At 36.3% G+C, this 24,404-nt stretch overlaps 1 protein-coding gene across 6 annotated transcripts in view; it reads right to left on the bottom strand.

Annotated features, from left to right (window-relative positions):
* The window catches only part of LOC128173825 (atrial natriuretic peptide receptor 1-like), a 166,306-nt gene that overhangs the window by 69,716 nt on the left and 72,186 nt on the right, over nucleotides 1-24,404 (bottom strand). The window contains exon 1 of one of the 6 annotated variants that reach the window (XM_052839496.1): nucleotides 21,467-22,320. The exons of 2 other annotated variants lie outside the window; for them this stretch is intronic. In XM_052839496.1, the coding sequence (XP_052695456.1) occupies nucleotides 21,467-22,196 (730 nt within the window). In that variant the 5' untranslated portion in view covers nucleotides 22,197-22,320. Of the gene's footprint in view, nucleotides 1-8,407; nucleotides 10,197-13,582; nucleotides 14,250-18,623; nucleotides 19,078-21,466; nucleotides 22,321-24,404 lie in introns of those variants that run through there. 3 more of the 6 variants (XM_052839497.1, XM_052839499.1, XM_052839501.1) reach the window with 3 other exon arrangements.

The following is a 24,404-nucleotide window of genomic DNA, read 5'->3' as shown; positions in this document are numbered from 1 at the left end:
TTGACGATTACATCCAAAGCAAATTAATTGTCCACTAATATTTAATTTCTTGATTGAATATCATCTTTCTGAGATTTTCGGAAATGGATGCAAGAGGGCGCACGCGGTCGTGTAATTGAATTCAATGGGGGCCAGTTACTATCAATAAATGGCTTATCATTGTACGGAGGCACGAGAACTCTGTCTATTGGCCACAGATATTGTGTAAATCAGTTGTTTGATCTGGAGCACCCAGCGACAGAAAATATCGAAGACCTATCCCCGGGCTAATTGTATTTCATTTGTACTCTTTTTCTGACATCGTGACTTTCTTGACTACCGAACAAGAACCGATGCCCGGGCATTGATGTATCAGACCATTAGGTATCATCCAGGACCAAATTCTGACACTGTTCCAAAAAAAAAAAGAATGGAACCCGATACAATAAACTGCGGCGTCAAAAAAAAGTAGAAGAAAGAAAAGAGAAAATTATTCCGGAATGTATAAAAATCCCGACCCAATTCAAGAAACTAATATAGATATCGTATCATATCCTAATATACGAAAGACTGCACTTGGCGATGCGAAAGATCCCGTGCTAATTTTGCCGCCTTCCAATAACACAAAGATCGGTGGAAATCCATCACGGCTCGCTAACTTAAGTCCTAACGGGAAGTTCGTGCCCGGCCCAGCCAATTCAATTTACTGCATGACGAACTCCTTACATATGACTTTGTGATTAAGGAGAAATACTTCCGGTAGATTATGCGCATACCTGTACTTACATTTAACACGAGCTCTTCGTAATGAATCAATTCGAAAAGAAAGAGAAATTGACTCTGTAGCTCGAGTGTCTTCTAATTGAAAATTCTTCCGGAAACAAAAGGAGCAGGCAGAGAATGCATGCATCAAGGACCCTATTTTCCTCTATCCTTTTCGCTATTTTTCAACTCACAAATTTTTGCCAGAAATCTGAGAAGTGAAAATAAAACGAATCGTTTAACGTGTCATCGACGGTCGAGTTTTTTCATTTTTTTATTTTGGTAAATAATTGAACAGCTAACTTTGGTTTCAATGAAATAAAAATTCACAGAAACATTGATGTCGACGAAACTAGGGTTATTCTTAAAAAAGATTACGTCCTTAAACGAAACATATGATGAGAACCTAGTAAGTTGCCTGAACATACATTCATACCCACGGTTTATTATTTGCATGTATATATACAATAATTTATATTCAAACCAACATATGATACTATAAAGGACAATAATGACCATGAATTTTACATCAGCTATATGGTATCGAAGAAATATAGTAACATACATATATTTACATTTTCCCAGTGTCCTTTGCCTTGTGATAACACTACATATCGATTTTGTACTATATAACCCATAATACAAATGACGCCAAATTGAGGCGCAAGTCGGGGTTTGCTTATTTATATTTAAATATTTAATCGTACGACGGCTTAAAATTATATAAAAATAACTATAAGGAATCATTCTTTGAATATTATGAGAGTGATAATTTCGGTCGGGGCGTGATCAAATCTATCATAAAGCCCTTCGGGCTTTATTGGATTTGATCAACCGCCCCGACCGAAAATATCACCTCATAATACTCAAGAGAAATGATTCCTTATTCCTCTATGTAAATGTATTTTCATATCTGGGTGACAAAGATTGTTCTTTTAATTGCTCAAAAACATGTATAAATCTTTAAAAGTCAAAAGTCATTATGATGGAAAGCGTAAAGACTTTATATATAAGAGTTCATTTCAACGTAGACAACTCGTCTCATTTCAAGGTACAATTAATAATAAATAAATGAAATATTTAAGAAGAGCTCATGAATAATAAGCTTTGAGATTATATAATTATGTCAAGATAATCTTTGATGTGACAAATACACGAACCGTCGAAATTACTAGATGTACGGCTTTAAAAAATATAAGTATACAACAACTGTATAATTATGTGTTAGAAATGTATTAATTTTGTTAATTATCGTAACTGATTCCTTATCCAATCAGTGTAGAACAAAAATTAATATAGAAAAAAAAATAAGGAAGGAAAAATCATTTGTTCTGACATCATTGAACATGTACTAGCACTTGTCTAAAATATTCGATCATTTTTTTTTTAATGACCATTAAATAAAACTAATCAGGAAACTTATATTTGTTATCCTTTATAATCAAAATCATTAAAAATTTAATTAAGGAACATATGGCATATAAATGCATATTTAATTTTTGATTATTTGATTATTTCTTTCAATGTTCGCGAAGCATTGAAAAAATTTCATTTTCTTTCTTACAGACCTAAAGTTTTTGCGACAGTGAGTCGAGAAAACACTCAGTTTTAAAAGTTGGCTTATGGATCCACGTGTTTTTGTCATCCTGGTGCAAGGGGATAAGAAAAAAAACGTTTATGCGTGAAAAATAAACGCGATCGGTAACAATCCGGAAGTCTTAGTCTTTGTTCAGTGAGAGTCAAACCGGAAGGAAAAAGCAGCTAAATCACGTTAACAGCTTAAGATGGATTTTGATTTAATTCCGTAATATCATATAAATCGATCACTGATACGATTATCATCCTTATTACTTGTAGCGTGGATTTGGTTCTAGAAAATGGAAATATAATTATCTACACAATATATTTTTACCTTTGAAATTTAATCTTGAAAAAAAAAATGGAGGATATTTTTTTTTTCCCGAAACTCACTGCTATTTATTTTCCATTTAAGGTAAATATACCGCCCGAAAAGACCGGTAACGCTTTACAAGATCAGTACATGTAACCCGTGAATCAACATGCAAATCAATGAAATGTAACCATTATACCACTGGTCTGTTCTTAACCATGAATGAAGTATTTCATTCAATTTTCTCCCATCAATGATTTTATTTTTAAGTTTTGTTTCTATGGTAAAATAGGACATTAACGTTTCTAATATGGTTTGTGTACACTTACTGAGCAAACAATTTTTTTTTATCAAATCACTTTTATGGCAATGCAAATAAAGAAGTGTCATTTCCTAATCGAAATCGAAGTTACATTGTTATGCCGTCGTTTATGATCATTTCTTACTTCTATTAAAATTAAAAGCGTATATTTAAAAAAGATGTTTACTTTAAACGGTATTTTTTTAAAAAAATGATTAAAAAAACGAGAGAATCTTGTGCTTGTATAAAATAAATAAACACATCGTTAGACTTGCGTGATTCAATGACGTTTATTTTCATACCGGCATCAATTATTTTCACTTCCGCGACAGTTCGCTTCAACGCTCACCGAGAATACGTCGAGTGTTTGTACTGTGTCTTTATTAGGTAACTTTATGGCGGTGAGAAAATTTACACAGATGACAAAAATAAATAAAACGTTTGCAAAAAATCGTCGTCTATTTATGATGTGCAAATTAATAACATAAAAATAAACGTGCGCGAGAATGAACACAGACTTTGGAAAGATAAAAAAAAAGAGAGCTCTTTGATTTGTAAATATGTGCAAGTCCTGTTTAATAATACTGCGTATCCGACTAGAATTACAATTTACTTTAACTTATCGGCTTATCAGTGAAATTCCATTAGTATATGAGATTTATAAACCGTAAGAAGAAATTGAGGGGAAAATTCTGCCATAAAAAACTTGTTTTTCATTGGGAGCCGTAAATTCACTTATTTAGAAAGGAACCTTTAGAGTACAATTCCAAAGGCAGACGATAAAGACTTTCAAAAACGCGACTGTAGATTTCTGTGTAATGGCGGTTTATCATGGCTTGCTTATAGAAATCAATAATAACGAGAAATACCACATCGAATACGTATCCTTTTGATCTTAATAACATAATTACATAGAAAAGTATTCCTTCATATCCCATTAAGGAGAATTGATAAACTTTAAAAAACGCATAAAAACCAAAATTTACCGATATATAAAAAAAAATTTATAGCCTGAAAGGCTAGGCCCCGTTTAAAATTTTTCATAGTAATTTTTCATTTTATTTCACACTCGTTTGCTATACAGCTTAAGAAAATATTGCACTTATAGGTAGTCGAAATTGTACCTTAGAATAGAGGTATATAAGCTTTGAATTTAAGATTTCTTTTTTTCTCACTACATTGTCATTGATGTTAAAAGCAAAACTTACAGCTATCATAAAATAGTTAAATGTTTATAGTTGGACAAATTTAAGATTATTCTTGATGTTAAATTGACATAACGTCTTGCACAATCATCTAAAATACGAATTCAGGCAGGCTTTAAGTGTATGACCCGATAGTTTATGCGTTAAAAACAGATTTGCCGTGAAATAAGCGCTAAATGGAATTTCTTATATCTGTTCACAAGGATCCTGATAGACAGGTATTTGTAAACATGGGGTCTTGAAATAGCAAACATTGTATTATCTGATGACAAGAAAATGCAAAGCAGCCCGATAATATCTCACGGAGATAAGTGGGGTGAAAGTAGGAGAGAGAGAGAGAGAGAGAGAGAGAGAGAGAGAGAGAGAGAGAGAGAGAGAGAGAGAGAGAGAGATTGGTTGGTTATAGAGTTATTTATCTATTTACAAGAACAATGGAAAGATTAGTCAGTGATAGAACACTGTGATTGATAAACCCCCGCGATCAAGTCATTTGCATATTTACCGATACATCAAAAATATGAAAGAATTACATGAAATACCACCGAAACAGGCAAAACACGTATATATACAGTGTTGTATGAGTCTTGTTTACACATTATGTTTGAATAGAGCAATGCTAAAACTTTTTCATTATATTTTTTGTTTATCTTTTGCATTCGAAGAGAATTTAAGGAGGTTTGGGTTTGGGGTCCAAGCATTCCTGTTACATGAACTGAAATATAGTCGAGGATTGGAGTTGAGAAAGGGGCATTATACAATATTTATTAATTTAACCTCATTACATGCACGTGAAATTGATGGAACAACAAGACGGAGGTGTCCATCACTTCGGGGACGTTCCTTGTTACCGTAAATTACGTAGATATTTTAATAAGATTCCACTGTCCATTCGCTTGCCATCGGAGATTTTCTTAATCTAATGAATGAATAGACTTTCGAAAGCAATAAGTATAAGCATACACAGACCCGTTCATCAGACAATACCATGAGGTCTCGTTTGTATGCAAGTGGACATCGCTTTATTGTTCCTGACACGCGTACAACAAGGCGGGTAATCTGTCTCTCTGACAGCTCGGGGTGAGGGTAACGGCAAACAATCGTCGAGTCCTTGGAAACATTTTCGCAACTTTCTTAGAGTCGAGATTTCGTGGCATTCAGGCCGAAACTTCCAGGTTCCTTGGAACGTATATCCACGATAGTAACTATATGTACATTTGAAACCCTAAGCATAAAGGTACATGTACTAAAACATGCACTTACCCCCTTCCCTTTTTTTTTACATGCTACATATGCAGCTAACACAAGTAAAAAATCAAATGATACATATAAATAGTTTTATCTTTTTAAAACGTATCTATTATGAAATATCATTGGTCGTAAAATCACACTGTTTAAGTCTTATCCATGGTTTGCTAACAACTGTGAATCAATTACATTGCACTGTGTACGAAGTTCTGAGGGGTCTGATTAAAACAAAAAGACAGAGGGTTCAACACCCCACTCCAACCTCGTAACTGCCGATCAATATCCAACATGCATTCGTGTATCTACTTCACAAACCTTAGATTCTATGGTATGCACATAATTATAAGAAGGAATAGATATAATAGAACTTCGTCGGTATCCCATGTGTTTGGTGTATATCCTTAAAGCTTATTATTTGTATTGGATCTGTCGGCCCGTCGTCCGTGGCAAAGTGTGCACAATGCAAAACGCAACAGGGTTTCTTCAAGAATTAAAGTTACTGCACTAGCAAATCAATTAATGTACAACTGAACTTTTTGTGGGTGTTCAAGTTTTTTGTACAATTCTTAAAAATTAGGTTCGTGTGTTCCCAGTGTCTTCTATAGACAGGGGTTATTAAAGAATTGCCATCCGTTCAGATTTTAAAGTCACCACGTGCAAAAAAGGGAAAATGTCACAACAATATACAGCACTGTGACATGGGAACGCGAGGAGGACCGGGGAATTCCTGTTGCCGCCCGTCGTGATTCCTTAATAACAGGCTAAAGGCCGTCATTAATCTGGATTTATAACAAAGAATAGACGTAAAAGGCAAGCGCACAAAGGACTGCTTATATCAACATCAAAAATCACAGGGCCACCTATAACCCTGCCGAAATTCAATTACTCCTGTGTACGTTTACACTTCTCTTTTTCATTTTGGGGAGGCTAGATCGATTGCTCACCTTTAGTTTTTACATATATCTTGAAAGGTTGCGCACTTAGGGGGACTTAAGAGAACATTTCTGGTTGTCGATTGTCAAAAATGTCAATTCTCCATCAAGAACGCATCTATTTCTGAGAGTTCAGACATCTTTGTGCAAAATAAGGGCATGCTTTAAATATATATATGCACAACTGTACATATATACATTCAACAAATATCTTATAAGCTTCTTAAATGTCGTACACAAACTTTTTATTTAGCAAATCTCGTTATCATAATGCATTGCCAAAAAATCTAATACTTTCCGGAAATACAGGGTAATAACATTTACTAATTTTTCACCCAGATAGTGGCGATAAAAATACAATCTAATGTAAACAATACAAATGGATAATTAGAGGGATTCCAGACTACAGCGCTGTTTCCCCCGGATATGAGAATATTTCTGGATTCAGAACAAAAAAGGGGAATGCTGACAAAAACGGATTTAACATCAAAGCCACAATTTAGAGCCACTCGAAATCGATTATAAATCAACTATCCGATTCAAGAGGTGCAATTCCACAGATACCGATATTTGATTGCGTTCAAGAGGCAAAGGGCATCGACATATGGGAGAAAAAAAGAACGTCGCCGAGCTATCATGAAACCATATGAAAAACAATGTGCGCTTTCAACGGATACAATTTTTGTTCGAATACATGTATGAAGCAGAAAGGTCTTTATGGTATATTTTTGCTGTTTCACAATAATTTGAGTTTTAATGATAGCAGTTCTGAGGCAGTTTTTCTTTTTGACAAATGCTTGTTCTATTTATCATGACGCAACATGTATTGCTTTGAACCTCAATGTATAGACAACTTGTCTATGTACCCTTCAAGGTCCAAAAACATGTAAATTCGATTGATACAATGGTAGGTTAGTTACAGCGGAGTCATAAACCGATTGTATTGGGATTTTCCCTTGACTTTTTTTTTTTAAATTAAGATTTCATACACATTATAATTATGATATCAGTTTAACAAGCACATACTGTGTTTAATTCAATCCATTCTTTCAAAGATCAGAACGTTCATACATGAGATTAAACGAGATGTATATATATACACCAATCTCGTGAAAATATTGAACGAAACGAAAAAAAAAAAGGAATTTAGATAACGCAGATAAAAATCTCTGAAGAATTCTTTTCGAAGAAGAGCCAACAATAATTCGCTAAAACACACACCTTCTATAATTGACACTAATTAGCTAACGAATCACGCACGTGCTTGCTAATTTAACCATGTTTTTAAAAAATCCTAAAAAGTTTATTATATCAACATGTCAATGCAAAAATGATTTCTGTAAATCTTTTTCTTAATTCAAAATATTGTACGGTACTTTGACCTAGATAGCGTTGTGCCTATAAGACACACAGGAATTCTGATAGCTTTAGGGACCCCTGAATATCTTATTCGAATATTTAAACAATCGATCAACGAAAATGACATTTCAATTTCGTTTTTCATTCACTCTTTAATAGGACTTGCTCGGGACTTCAATAATGATATGATGAATCGGTTGAGAATAATGAGAATATGACAGTTTTACCTTATTTTCTTATCTCTTTATTAATTTCGCTGTTTTAGGAACTCTCTCTCTCTCTCTCTCTCTCTCTCTCTCTCTCTCTCTCTCTCTCTCTGTAAAAAAAACTATGCCTAATGATAAATTATACAATTTGTTTGCATCACAAACAAATTTTTAGGCCTCACAAATTATTCGCTTTATTTCCAATATGTTTTTTTTCCTGCTGAAGGCTGTGAATTAAAATGAACTTGTCATTTCTTTTTCCCTAAATCAATGACACCAGCTGTCAATGTAATCTCACTTACGTTTTGAACTCATAGCGGTACCTTTAGGTGTTTGATCAATCTCTCTCTCTCTCTCTCTCTCTCTCTCTCTCTCTCTCTCTCTCTCTCTCTCTCTCTCTCTCTCTCCTCTCTCTCTCTCTCTCTCTCTCTCTCTCTCTCTCTCTCTCTCTCTCTCTCTCTCTCTCTCTCTCTCTCTCTCTCTCTCTCTCTCTCTCTCTCTCTCAAATTCAAAGTATAATAACGTACCGGAGAATTTATTTCCGACCGTGTCCATTAGAATGTCGGCATATTTTGGGGTCAGAATTTCAAATTTCACCTCAGATCCAAGGGATTTTTTAAAGTAATTGATGAAAGCAGACCCCAGTAGGTAATCGTATCCGTTGAATAATCCCCTGTCATCCGAGTCATATATCAGGCTCACACGCTTCCAATGATGCATCTTCATGACTTCATCCACCAGGAATCGCGCCGCGCTATCGAACCCTGGACCAATACGGGTAAGTGTTTTATATTCCACTTGTCTCTTCTCTTTGAAATCGTGAGAGAAACCCCCGGGAGTCAGTATCGGCGCATTCCAATAGGGGGCGTATCCCCCCACAGGGGAGAGGGTGTAATCCTCCACGGGGCCCAGAAACAAGTTGATCTTGCCTCCCTGCTGATGAATAACGTTGAAGAACCGCACGGGGCCCACAATGGCGCTCTCCTCAGTGTCAACAACCGTCAAGTTAATCCGATGGTTGGGCAGGACGCCTCTCCTCTCCACCTCCTCAATCCCCAGGTTAATGGCCGGCATGATCTTGGTCAGGGAGAACATTCTCCCTCGGGGAAAGGCGGGGGCCATGGCGATCATTCTCAGGGAGGTCCGCACCTCCGCGGCAACGAACACGCCCGCCATCACTAGCACCCACAGCACGGGGGGCATGTCTGAGCTCTCAATACACAACTCGTCACACTCGCTACGTTCCTGGTTTAAAGCTTATTTAACCGCCGGCGGGGCTCCATTGACTTTTTTCCTTTACAACACGCGGATAAGTATTGATAAATTTTCAAACAAGGCATGAAATGCCATATTTCTTATAATATGCAAATAGGTGGATAATTCCTTTGTACACAAGTAACCGACGAGGGATAAAACAGTTATCAAACGCAGCAAAGACCCGGATCACACCTCATGGACGCCCGGCGTCTAATAAACACTCCCGCTCTCAATAAAAACATATATAAACAACTTAAAACAAATAACGTCGATTATTTTTTTTCCTTCTTTTTTAAAACCCCGTGATGTGTTTACTTTTATTAGGATTTAGATCCGCACAAGATGTCCCAGTCATTTGATCTTACTAACCCGAGTAAACTTTCACTCACTAGTACATGTATGATAAAAGAAAAGCCTTTTCATAAATCACATATATCCATAAGGCTTTCCCCCCAACGTTAATTATTCGAATTTTTCCTGGTGCACGGGATTTTTGATATCGGGGTACTGTAGGTATTTTCATAGATATGATTCACGTTCCCCCTTTTTAAAAAACAAAATCTGATCCTGCCACTTTTTCACACCGGTAATAAATTCCTGCGTGCTCGCTTCAACGAGAGATACACCACAAGATGAAGTTAATCCTAATTTCCATTTCATTAAAATCTCCATTCCTTGAAACAACTTCCCACTAGATGAGATTAATTGATCATCGCGCCTTTTTAATATCGAGAAATCACAACCAACGTATACCGTATACAGTGTAAATAAGGGAGGATGTAAACGTTCAATTAACCCGACTCATCGGTGTTAGCTGAGCACTTTAGCTGGGCGTGAAGCTGGAAGGCGAGAGCAAGGGAGCACACCTGATGTAACGAATTGACACAGACTGCGATAGGGGCTCTAGCAATAATCCATCCATCTCTTTAATGCTCGCGCTATTTAATGGACTTCCATTTTCTGTTGATGTACAGTCAGCACGATAGATTTCTACGCCAGTAAAAAGAATTAATTCCGAGGTTTAACTTTCTTCCCTATCTGACCCGACACAAACGCCTTGTGCTATACATCTAAATACGGAAATATCATATAGACAAATTGTTACACTCTTAGAACTAATGATGCATAACTCGTAAAGTAAGGAAGAGTTGTAAATCGTAAATCACCTGAGAGAGAGAGAAAAGTAGGTAAATGATTTTTTTCTTTTTAAAATACATCCGCTTTTGGGAAACCTAGACACGTTGACCTGTTAGATCTATAGAGAAAAATTCTGTGGACGCTTCGACACACAAAGTCCTCGTAAAAGGAGCAAATAATGCGGTCTTTGATTGAGCAGTTTGACACATCTCTGTTCTGCTTTAAAAAGAAAAGGAGGGCTTGCGATGGCGCTTTTTAAAATTCCTGCAATGTTGAGAATGAGCTTACGTTACGTAAACACCCTTCAAGTGTTTAATGGTTTTTTATGTCATTTGCTTGCCTTGCTTACAGGTTGAGATGTACCCCCTATTCGGAATACTCGGCGTATTATTGCCTTGTTAATGTTCCTAAATGGATTTGCTTTGGAGAGAAAATATTTGACAAGATCTCAAAACTGTTCAAGAGCCCACACCACGGGTATATATGTTTTGATGGATAGCCCCAGTATCAATGTCAGAGAAAAAAAACAAATCAATATTTGATATCCAAGCAGCACCAAAGCACAACTTCAACTGATGGTAGCACAAATATGCCAACTTTAGCACAGGTCTTTGATTGACAGCAGGTATCAAAACAAACGCCATAATGTGCTCAACGTGAGAATTTGTAGCACAATAAAATCTTACACAAAAGGTGAAGAAAATAATTAAGATTGGTAGCACGGATAGTGTTTAAAAACGTCGTTATTTGTTAGAATAAAACGGACCATCTACGTACAGCACTATCGGTAATTGTGCTGTAAGAGCAAATGAGCTGACAGCACACAAACTCTCAGTGACAGCATAAAAATTGCAACTGGTGAATCTCCCAGGCCTTAGCAGTACTTCGTGTTATATCAGATTGACAATTTTAAGTTAAATTCACACAGAATAATAGCTATTTATTTATATATAGGGGAAATCAAATAAAAACAGGTTCACTAATGCTTTTCTCAATGGAAATGATAGAATTGATTCTTGAAAGAAATTTAAATGGTTGAATTGCTGTTAAATAAATAATCCAGTAAATAATTCTTTGAATGTTGGTGTTACGGGTTCTGACAATAAAAAGTGGCTTCAATAAAATGGGTTGGTAAAGTCGTTGTTAATTTTATTAAATATAGACAGAGGTTGAAAGAAACTCAATGAGGTTAGCTCCCCTGTTTGTTCACTCTGTAGATGTATTCTTTTCGGTTTGTTCGATTTGTTAACCGAGGCTTTTAGTTAGCAAAAGTTTAAGAATTGCAGTTGCATTGGATCCGCGGTTTCTCATGCACGCAATATGCAGAATCGCTGCAATAATTACATTTTGTCGGATTAGGGATTTGACGATTATTTTGAAAGAGTTCAAGCTTTTCCATTCATATTGATTTTACCTTTACATTGTTTAATTTTAATTTTGACGATTTGGTATCATTGCATGTATATGTTGCCGCAAAAAAAAGCAGCCATACAAATTATCTTGCTATACGATATACCGCTTTAATGTTAAAACTTTGTTAATTTACAACCTTTCCTAGTATGCTCAACAGAGCTATTGCTTTAGCGTCCTTGTAAACACTTTCAATATAAAGCCTTGTAAAATCGCGGTCTGATGTTTGAAAATTTCATAAACAATAGCTCAAGACTAAAATCTTGTTTGTGAAAACAAGGCTTCAACTTAAAATAAATTGAAGTATGTGCAATATTCCGTGCCAACTACATGTAGAAGAATAGGATATGGTTGTTTTGCAATTGTGGTTGACAATGTGGTTTGTGCTGCTATGAAATGTTATTGAAAAGAATAATGTGCTGCAATGCAGTGTGATTGGGGGTTTGTGCTGCAATATAATGTGATTGGTGATTTGTGCTACAATGTAATATGATTGATGGTTTGTGCTGCAATATAATTTGATTGGTGGTTTGTGCTGCAATATAATTTGATTTGGGGTTTGTGCTGCTATATAATTTGATTGGGGGTTTGTGCTGCAATATAATTTGATTGGTGGTTTGTGCTGCAATATAATTTGATTGGTGGTTTGTGCTGCAATATAATTTGATTGGGGGTTTGTGCTGCAATATAATATGATTGGTGGTTTGTGCTGCAATATAATGTGATTGGTGATTTGTGCTACAATGTAATATGATTGATGGTTTGTGATGCAATATAATGTAACTGGTTATTTGTGTTGAAATGTAATATGATCGATAGTTTGTGCTGCCATGCAATGTAACCGGTTCTTTTTGCTGCAACGCAGAGAATCATCAAGATGGTCTGTGCTGTAATGAATAGTCCAATCCACGCTTTGCAAAAAATGTTTCCCTTTGCGGGGTCAACGCAAAGGTCAAAAGGGAAAAACTTTTTCCTTCTTTATGTAACCAAGTATTTGGGCGTCCTGTAATGAAATCTTTTGGAATTTAATTTATTTCTTCGATATATGTGTTGCTCCATCTTGGGGGAATCAAAATACAGAACGGAAACGGATCTATAATGTCAAATGACAAAGTGAAAAACCTTGAAACTTCAAAGGCTACTGTGTGAAATCTATGGGGTTTCCCCCAAAGATGGCGGCCAAGGGACATAACTTTTGTAAAGTGTGGATTGGTTTATTTGCGTTACAATTTTGACGGAGTACATTATTTTTGCTATATATTGATAGATAAGATCCTCTGTACTGCAGTTTCATGAATGGACTCTATTGCCTGCTTTTCTTACAAACATGTACATAAAGTTCACAAATAAACTTAAGATTCAGAGCCGACTAAAATTAAAATTGTTTTCGATATGAGCACTCATTACAATTTGAGAGTACCAGATATATTTTTGTAGTAATGTTAATTAAGTGAAAATGTCTTCCGTGAAAGAAAAAGAATCTTGGTCACATAAGATCGATGGATGTGGTACTTATATTACGCTAGACGTCAAAATCGCCGTGAGGGGGAGAGAAATAAAAATGAATTGGAGAATGGAGATTACAAAGAGTATAGCAGTGTTTGTCTAACTCACCAGCACAAAACAGGTATACATTAAACCTGGGACACAGATCAGCTATCGTCTTAAGGTTTCAAACAAATCGTCAAGATTTCAGTGATATGATTTGCAACTAATATACTCTTATTATAAGACTGTGTATTTAATACTTCCCTCATTTAACGCTTTCCTATTCTCAGTCAAACCATGAACAATTCGATAAGGTCCGCTATATTCAAAACACGTAGACAAACTTAAACGTAAAAAATATAAAATGCATCGTGTAATGAAAACATTAAATCTCTCCCAGCATCACTTACCCCCAAATTTCCCGCCCACATCCTCGACCAGAGTCTTTGTGTAATTCATGGTCTGATGAAGCAGAGACGGTTTTATTTCGTAATGTAGGTCTATAGAGTTCTCGCGTAACTGTACCACAAAAGCGGAGCCCATCAGGTAATCGAATCCCTTAAAAAGGCCCCTGTCATCTTTATCATAGAGAAGGGTAATCTTTCTCCACCCGTATTGCTGCAAGATTTCGTGGTCAATGAAAGCGGTGACGCTATCGAAACTCGGGCCTGTCCGGATCAAGGTCGGGTACTCGCTTTTTCTAAAGACCTTGAAATCGTGGGAAAACCCCCCTGGGGTGACAATGGGAATGTTCCAAAATGGGGCATAACGCCCGACAGGGGAGAGGGCGTAATCGCCCACTGGGCCCAGAAACACGTTTTGGCTTCCTTCCCGGATAATTTTGAAGGCCTCCACTGGAGCTATAATGGCGGACTCCTCAGTGTCCACAAAAGTCACGTTTATATGGGAAAGGATTTCCCGCCTTTTGACCTCTTCAATGCCGCGATGCACTGCTGGAATAACTTTCGTTAGCGAAAAAAGTCGAGATTTTGGCGATGCTGGCGCCATGACGGTCACGGTAATGGCTGCCATTGAACAGCAAAAAAAGCAGCACAGAGCAACCGCCAAAGTAGTTTTCCAGATGCAACTCATAGCTGGGCTTTCACCTGACTTGCTACAGTTTAAGGCATTTCCATAATTATTCTGAATTCCAATTTCGATTTTTCTTACAATTCCATACTATCTTATATAGCTCGCTCGCCGCGTCACTTTGTTGTTAAGCACTCAGTATATACACAATTTTATTAAAGTCGGCAAAAGCCACGCAAAAAATAAGAGGACTTCTGTGCATACAAATTAGAACAGCTTTTGTGGTAGTCCTCGATTCTCATCAGCAACGAGCATCAGTGATCATAAATTGAGCGAGGAACCGCACAATTTGCTCATTATGACGCCAAGCCTCCCAGAAACCGTGGTCTGTTAACAAGCAAGTTTTTCGAAATGTATACCCATTGTCACAAACTCAATCTGCTTCTTTACATACAGGCTTAAATGGCCGAAGCAACTGTAACAAAAGTGGACTTAATATCTCTTTATTAGTATATTAGGTTTCTTTTTCTCCACTTCAAGTTGAGGTTTTTTTTTTAATTTCAAATTTTGCTACCTGCTGGGTTTCTAATGAGAACCCGTTGCGAAAACGCCGACGCAATACAATTCGCAAGCGATCATTATATTCCAGGAATCTACAATGTCTGTCTATCAGTCCACCTAATACATAGCAATCACTGGTAACCCCGGGCCTACTCTAATCACACACGCAGGAAGCGGAAAAAGCTTGTTCCTTTGAACATATTGCGGAGAGTGAAAAAGGTATCCATTAAAGGCCTCAAGAATTTCCACTTGAAAGAGCACCATTTGTAGCGCCCAGGTCGCCTGCTGCTCACTCGACAAATAGACCTTTTCTGGTTTCCCTGCGCTGAAGAATTCCATCATTGGATTTTTACCTTAACAACGATATCCAACAAGAAGCCATGGGAACTTTCCCAATCTCCCTTTATTATCTGACGATCGTTTAATGCGATTCTACCCTAGGTACTGTATCATATTAGGAATAAGGACCAAATTAAGCAATGTTTAAGCCGCGCATGAGGAGTTTACATGTTTATGTGTGACGTCATAGCTCTGTGTTTGTGATTAACATAGAAGCTTTTACATGTAAAAGGGTCATTAAGCACCTGAATCTGTCAATGAATCAGAAATACTCGGACAAACTGTAACCTGACACACTAAGAAGGCTTATTCCATTCGTTAATTCCATCTGTCATTCATTGGTTTCATTTGTCTTCTCTTAATTAATTTCAGTTACTATTATATTTGTATCAATTGTTGACTGAAATCATAATTTATTTTATTCTTTATTAATTCTGTTAACGTTGTTAGTACATGTACTTTACTTGCATAGTGGTATTCACTTTTATTTTCGTTTACTACCCGTGCACGCACCCATATATAACGTTTTTCCATGGGTGGGGGCGGAGGCGGGGGAGTAAAGGGATAATTTTGTTTTCCAGGGGGGTCCAAAGCTTACTAGTATTTTAAAGAATTTTGATTTCTAATTTAAAAAAAAAAATGAAACGTCCATGCCCCCGACACCCCCCTCCCCGATCCGCGCATATTAGCAGACTGAACATTTCCCTACGAGAGGTTCTTAATAACAATGTGCCGGGTGAAGTTTTATTAAATAAACAGAGCAACGTAAAGAGTCTTATAAAGATACATGATTAATATTGACATGATTTTAATAATACTTGTTTTGAGCAAAATCTAGTCATTATTTATATGCAGGGGAAGTTGCCATGGTGATTTAGGATTCAATATATGTGAAGTCGTTATCATTCAGGAATATACTTATGAGTAGTATGAGAAACATGGAAAAGGAGTATGTCTATAAAGACGAAATTGCTTTTGATATTAGAAAGAAATGAACAGCAAGAGTGAAAAGTTCACCGGTCTAGCTAGTCACATTAATAATTCTGTTTATTTTCTAATACGTATTTTTAAAATGTAAATATTTGTTTATTACTAAATTTATAAGTTTATTTTGGGGGTATGAATTGGCATTGGTTTGGAGAGTTTATTTTAAAACTGGGGATTTCATTTAAATTAAGTACAGTTACAACAGCGTCTTTTCGAATGATGTTTCATACAACTGTATATAAGTGACGTTCAGGAGGATATGTTATGATAAACAATTTGTCCAAACGATCTTTTTTCAAACTTAATAAATTTATTCAGTTATCATATATAATAAACATATTTTTGCTTTTTTCTTTACTAATGAATTGTTTATGGCCAAAATTATTATGTGCACAATTTAAAGGTAGATGTGACGGTTATTTTTTTTTTTGCCATCAAGCCTCCTTAAAGGAACAGAAATCATTTCAGTTGCACTGTTTATTTTAGGTTAGAAAATTGAACAATAACCTCTTTCCCTTCCGACCAAAGAAACATGCAACTCTTAGAATCTTAATCATAAAGATAAATATTATACTTGCCGATATAAATAGAGGACATTGATTGAAATAATTAACAAAGCTTAAAAGTCTTGTTTTTTTAATTTACGGGAAATTGAGTAGTAGTTGTCTCATTAACTACATTTCCTTGTTAATGAGTATGAACTGCTTATGGCGCCCTCACACGGTACGTTCTCTCCCAAAGCCTTACACACCTGTGTGGATTGAATACTTAAACATCAAAGAAGCCGACAGGTTACAAATATATAGGTCAAGTAATAATACTTCGTGATGAAAATTTGCCACTTATTGTTTGAATAAGAAGTCTCTGGATGGAAAAAAATATAGTTAGGATTTGCATTGCAAAATTATAATTAAAAATAACTTTCTACCAAGCTAGCATATGGCTTTAGCATAATTTGTAGAAGAAAAAATTGATTTCAGTCCAAATACTTGTTTAAATATCATTTTGAAAAGTACATTTGATCCGATAAAGTTCAGGTTATTCATTAATTATGTACAAATACAATTAAAAAAGAAGATAAAAGTTGTTTCTGTTGGTTCAACAGGCACCGATGTGCGATAGAAATCAACAAGATTTCGAACAAATTAAAAGCCAGCGTAGGAACTGGCAACTAAACGCTCCCCGTGTTATTTACACAGATCTATAGATTGATTTTTTTTTACGGTTTTAACTCCAGATGATCGACAACAACATGTAAAAGTTCCCGAAGCCTACCCACAGTGTTACAGTAATCATCAAAACACGTCGCTGATAGCTTTTTTCCCGCCAAATGATTGATGACACATTACACGTGACTGTCATTTGCATATTATCTAGAAATAAATTACCGACTAATGCCGTATCGAAATTAATGAACGATTTGTTCTAATACGAGCACGGCGCGCAATTTGCGTGATTGCTTTGCTGAATATATAAGACTGAGTTTCGAACGTTTAACATTAAAGTCAAGGGTATTATCACACAATGCCCTCTCTCTTAATTTTTTTCATTCCAAAGAAGATTTCAGATAACTGCGACGCTAAAACTCATCAAGTCCCCAATGAAAAAATTCAATTTTGTTTTTTGTCATCGTCTAGTAGAAACTAGTGAAAATCCCTGTCATAAACACCAACTTTTTAGACTCTAATGTTTTTTTCCTATGCGGACATCTTTTGTGATTAATGGCTACAAATCCTAATTTTCCGCACGGACTTTTACGAGTCTCCTAATGGAATAACAATGAGGAATTTACACAAAATTTGTTTCTCGTCGAAAAAAAAATTATTAACGTTGCCCTAATTTTATTACCCATATCTTCAAACATTGTGGGGGTTTATATCAGCCTCGTTTTGCATAAGCATTCATTTCCTCCCTATTGCGTATATCCGCAATGGAATTATGGGATTCTTACATGCAACCTGCGTTTTGCGCTTTTTACAAGTTGTTATTCGATAAATATGGTCGATCCAAGGCTGGTATCGTAGCGCGGATCCAGAATTTTTTTTAAAGGGGGGGGGGATTCGACGGTTAGTTGAGTTTGCCGAGAGTGGGGGGGGGGGGGGGGGGGGAGTCTGAGGTATATTTTTGGTAACTTTGAAGTGAAAATTTAAAGAAATTTGAATTTTGCATGGGTATCTGGACCCTCTTTCCCAACCCCTTCCACATCTGCGCTTGTATTGCGTAATAATTAATTTGTTTCTTGTTGCATTCCTTGTTTTTCTGAAGTATATTTTAAAAAAAAGTAAGATAAATTAAACACAGGGGTCACTCATTATTATGCGTGATAAAGTAAATGATTATCTTAACAGATCTTTTTGGGGTTGTTTTTTTTCATAAACGGACGCATTTACAACTTATATAAAACCCGTACTCCGTACAAGTTCGAACAACTGAAAAGTTCATTTCCTGTACAAGGATTACGTGTCTATTTTTAGAAGCAATGGCTTATAAATAGCCCCAGTATAAGGACATGCTATTTCCGGTCAACTCACTTACCCGAGTACTTTTCTCCGATCCTGTTTTTTAACAAACTATCATAGCTCTCTTTATTTGGGATGTATATATGAAAGTCTTGCTTCGCAATATGCTTGTATCTATCTCTCTGAAAATGGTAGATATACGCACTTGCGGCTAGAAAACAGAACCTGGGAAACACAAACTTCTGTCCATATCCCTGATAAATCAATATGGCACGTGACCAATTTTGCGCTTGTATGATTTTGCCGATAAAATCTGCAGTGGACTCGAACGCGGGACCTATGCGCGTCAGAGTGGCATACTCTTTCCCTCGGTTGGTTTTAAAGTCGTGAGCGAATCCTCCGGGCGAGATTATTGGAACAGCCCAATGCGGGGCGTATCGAGCCACAGGGGCCAGACTATAGTCGTATACTGGGCCCAAAAACAGGTGCGCTTGTTTTCGCTCCATTAACTGCATTGCGCGAATAGGCGCCAGTCGCGAACTAAAATTTGTGTCCACGAACTTAACAGATATATTCAGCTCTGGGAGTAAATGACAGCGCCGAACATAGTCAATTCCAATCTCCACCCCCGGACGAATTTTGTTCAAAGAGAACATGCGCTGTGACGGGTTTTGCGGGGCTAGAACAATAATGTTGACAGTATCACATGTCAAAGGGATGATTACGTCCGAGAAAAACAAGATGTATCTCATAGCAGAGTAAAAAAGGAATGCGGAATTCATCTTCATTTCCGGATAACAGAAACGTTTTTAATATAAGGGATTATTCACTTAATTGATTCCATTGATCACAATAACAAGCATGATCACAGAAGCACATCCGGGTAACATATCACACGCTAAATTAACACCGGGCCTCACTTCTCCTAATTAGACAAATACTCAATGAAGTCGATCATCTCGGTGCAAAATTAATTCAAACAGACGATTAATTCCCTAATCACTTTGTGTGCACTGTTTGTTCTACGTTAATATCATTGGAAGTGCACTGAAAACCTTAAATGTCTATAAGTAATGCGGTGTTAATAAAGAAAAAAAGTTGTGTTGACGTCATGTATAGCGTGTGGACGTGCGGAACAGGAAACGTATGACTTCCTTGCTCCATTGTCTTATCTTTGAGAGAACAATATGGCCGGGCGTCCGGCCGGAACTAACAATGGCACGGAATTTTTGTTTTACATGGTTTTTTTTTTTAACTTTGTGTTTTTATTATGCTTAATTTTGACGTTATTCTTCAAAAGTTGTGACACTAGAACAAACACAATTGAATGTTCGTTTCGATTTTCCTTTTTTCCAACTTAAATAAAATATTTTTTTTTATAATCGATGGCCTCAGCAAGGGTAGATAACTCTCGAGTCTCAAACTCTATTTTTTCACATTTGTTTGGGTTGCAGGAGCTTCTCTCATTCTTATTTTTAATTTCATAGTTCTGGTTTAGGGATTAAACGACAACTAGGCCACTATAACGTAATGCTAGAGGTATGTCGGTGCTTCTCTTCCGATCGACATCCCCCCCCCCATACATGCATTTTCATTTTTAAATTTTTCTTTACAACACTTTTTAACTCTTATACGCTTACATCTAACATCTAGATTACTCTAATACACTTACATAACTCTTAAGTTGAGTCAAAAGAGCAGGTTACACAAGTATGAAATAATTTTCTTATGATATGTTAAATACGAAATAAATTTAAAATATTATACTCCTCAACCATGGAATGGCTGACATGGTTAATCACCACATTGCCAGTTCATATAGTTATAAACTACAATAATGTACACCCAATGGACGTAATTATGCCCGCTCGGTCCCAGTTTCACTTGTGGAGTTGTGTAAAACTATAACAATTCTTAATCAACAATAAATATTGCAGGAGAGTTAAATGAGGGAAAGGGCATAAGTTTTGAATCGTCTTGTTATGCTGTTTTTGTAGTTTTGTCAACCCACATATATTTATACTGGAGCCCATTTGGGTTTTTTCTTCGTCATATTTGCAATCTTTAAGTTGTGCTTGCTTATTATGTTGATCAAAGCACATAAATAAATGACAATATCCCCAACTTTTAAACTCCCGGCAAGAAAAACTTTAAATTTTCTTACAGAAAGCACAATACTAACCATGCAAAATGTATATGCCTGAAAAATGTTCGATCGTTAATTGATGATGTACACTGTCAGGTAATTTTTTTCCACTGAAAGACGTTTGATTTTGTGAATGACTACATGAAGTATATATTGAAGAAATTATTAGATGCATGTAAGCTTAATAACAAATTAAACGCATAGTAAAGTTCCACGTATGATAGTCAAACCCTAACAGAGAGGCCTACATACCCATCCTGTGTTTGTTACAAAATATTCACAAATCAAAAATTTATCGATTCATCATATACTGAATCAATGCTTTTTATTTATGAATTTCAGATATTAAATGATTTTTTTCGTCAATTTTTGCCGACCTAAACATCCAGTTTTGCTAATACATGTATGATAAAGCCTATTGTGCAACGAATGTTTCCGAAGAAAACGTAAGTACCAAAGAGCATTAAGAATTTCTGAATCTAATTTCAGTAGAAACAACTAAAAGAATGCCCGTTATCAGGATGTTGATTTTGACAACAATCGCTGGATTTACGGGGGAAAATCAAGCTTTTTATCCTTTGTCTCTCATGGGAAATATCATTCGAAGTCAACCAAAGGAAAAACATAATGTGGACTCAGATAGAACATACACCGTTTTAATTACTTTAGGGTGAAAATCTTTTGGAGTCACATCGGATACAGAGTAAAAAACCATACAAAATAAATAAATATATATATATTTAGTACGCTTGTACGTACATGTATAGGCATACCTGAATATGTGAACCCGACCTTTTTGGTCAGAAGATCTTCCAAGCTCTGGAACCGACTGACGTACGAGTTAATCTCAGCCTCGTACTGGCGTTCCATCATCACAGTCCTAAAGGACTCCCCGGCGATATCATAATACTCGGGAAAGACCGGCGACAGCTTGCGACCTTCGAAGATGACCTTGACCTTATACCAGTCATAGTGATGTAGAATGTCGATGACGACCCTGACAACTTCGTCGTAACTCAGTCCTATTCGGGTCAAAGTGTGTTTGTCGAACTTGCTCTCGAAGTAGAAGGCAGACATGGCCCCCGGGGTGATGAGAGGGATGTTCCATCGCGAGGCGTATTGGGCCACCGAGTTAACCGCCATGTCGTTCATTGGTCCGAAAAACATGTGGACCTTCCGGTCCTTCATCTCGAACGCTGCAATGGTGGCATCGATGTCCGAGCACTGGGAGTTCTTGTACACCACCTGGATGTCCACGTAGGGCAGAATCTTCAGGCTTTGGACTTTTTCGATTCCTATTGTGACAGCAGGTTTGATTTTTGGAAGGCTGAAGAACTTGCAGTCATCGTTCTTAGGACTCAGGTTTGGGGCCAACACACAGATTGTCAGGTTTTGAACTGCGTAAGATCCTCCGATGATGAGACCAAAAAACAATGAGCATGCGTACATCCATGAGTTGATTCCATTGACTTTCTGGTAGGATTGACAGCAAGAAACAACCATTGTGCAATAGTTTTCCTTTTTACCCCATTTTTTGAAATATCGTACGTTGGACACACGAACCAAATAACAAACAAACAATCTCCCCAAATGACACGCTTAGACTAAATATTACAAATTATTCAGCTTTCCATTTGACACAAAACTTGAAGAGGGTGAGGAGCGAATGGGGGCTAATGGGGGGATTCTGTTTACACGACGTCTTATCCCTGCCCGCCGTCCAATAAGAAGGACCATTCATTGTTTCCATATCCGATTTACTTTTACAAAATACTTCAATTTAGTTTATTTGCCTCCTGTTAAAGTAGAAAAAATCTTCAAAAAACTTGCCGTGGATGACCCCGCAGTGTTTGTGCTAGTGCGAGATTACGACTCTACCGGAAATCGTCAAATTCCGGTCGGCAATGCGCTGGCCTCATTACTTACATATTGCCAAGACTTAGTGTGGTAATACTTAAATCATTATCATAATCGCCATCTTGTACACATCTCTTTAACTGTTATATCACAGAAGCGTTCAAAATCAACCAAATACCAGCATACTCAAAAAGTGTTATAACAAATAAACTAGCAGCATTTATTTACATACATGACTTTGTACGCTTTACTTGTACATATATAATATGTAATCAATTGATTTGGCATCCTTTTCCCTGGTGGGTTTTTTTTTTCATTCTTTCGATATGATAACCTTCAGAGATTAATATCCTTTAATTGAATAAATATTTTATTTGCATGACTTCACATCTATTGTCTTTTATCTTTTCTTCATCCCAGAAACTGTTCAATAAATTCTCAAAAATTTGTAAATTTGTTTGATAAATCTTTGAAACAGGATAAATTTCAAAAGTCTTTTTTAACATTAAAAGCAAATTTTCGAGGGGGGGGGGGGGGGGGGGTCTTGTCTTAACGCTTAACTTTGAGTCTTTACTGTAGTATGCTTGCTTGTCCTAAATTTTGACCTTTAAATGTCACCCTCTCACCCCTCCCTTCCATCCTTTCCGTATCAGAAGTAGCGAGATAAAGCTTCCGGTCAGTGACACACGCTGTTATAAGGGGGAAGGGGTGGGGACTGGCCCCGGACCTACTTGAGATGTCAAACAGTTTCCTGTACTGACTACTTAATCCTTGGTCGGTACCCGCTAGAGCTGTTGGTTCGTGAATGAATGTAATATTCACAGACTTGGGAACTCAAACAGTGTTATTTGTACAACACATTTTTAAAAAAAAACTATTAAACTTTTATCTTTTGTGAAATGCAGGCAAACATTTATAAGAACGAAAACACCAACCAAATCTAGACTTTCTTGTCCAAATGAATTAATTATTATTATTGTAATAAATTATTGCAAGTTTGGTTCTCCAAATACAAGCATTTAGTTTAAGTCAAATTATTAGTGGATTCATATAGAGCTAATTAATTAATTAATCAATTATATGGTAACTGTTGAACAATAGCACAAATTAGATCATGTCTAAAATATCTTGTCTTCAGATGTGAATTAAACATTGCGTCTTGACATTTCATATACGGGCAATAATGGAAGCAGAACTAATATACGTGTTAATTTTGTATGTTTAGTTGAATCCATGTGCACGTGTATATAAGTTTGATGACATTAAATCTAAATATTTCTATTTATTATATTTTAGGGTAACACTATATAAATAGTGCCTGTTTGGGAGGGTAATAGTTGAAATTGACATCCAGAGAAAACCATTGTCAACCGACATTGTCATTCCTATAGAAAAACATTTAAGTTTTCTTTAAAATTAAGACATTTAGTATAATAAAATAAATAGTACCTATTTGGAGGGCAACAGTTGAAATTGACACCCCCGAGAAAACCATTGTCAACCGATGCAAACTGTTATCCTCCAAAACAGGTACTATTTATATAATGGTTGGATATAAATTATTGGGAAAAACTTTTTGATTCTTTTCATTCATTCCAATTTATACAACTTCATAGAATTGCTAAGACTCTTGAACATTAATGAGTTTTTTCATAACGATGTAACGTTTTCCCTCTCATCTAACGAAACTGTTCTTTTTTAATGATAAAACCGTAAGGAGACTCTTGGAGCATCTCAATGAGGCAGCCATACCGTCTAAGTGACGCTATCTATAGGCCATTATTGATTATCTGAATAATAATATCCAATACTTGACTTTCATATGTAAAACTCTATGAGATCAGAGGGGAAAAG

The sequence above is a fragment of the Crassostrea angulata genome, chromosome 2 (assembly GCF_025612915.1).
Source record: "Crassostrea angulata isolate pt1a10 chromosome 2, ASM2561291v2, whole genome shotgun sequence".
Lineage (NCBI taxonomy): Eukaryota > Metazoa > Mollusca > Bivalvia > Ostreida > Ostreidae > Magallana > Magallana angulata.
Note: the sequence above shows the minus strand (reverse complement) of the source record. Positions and strands in the feature narration are given on the sequence as shown.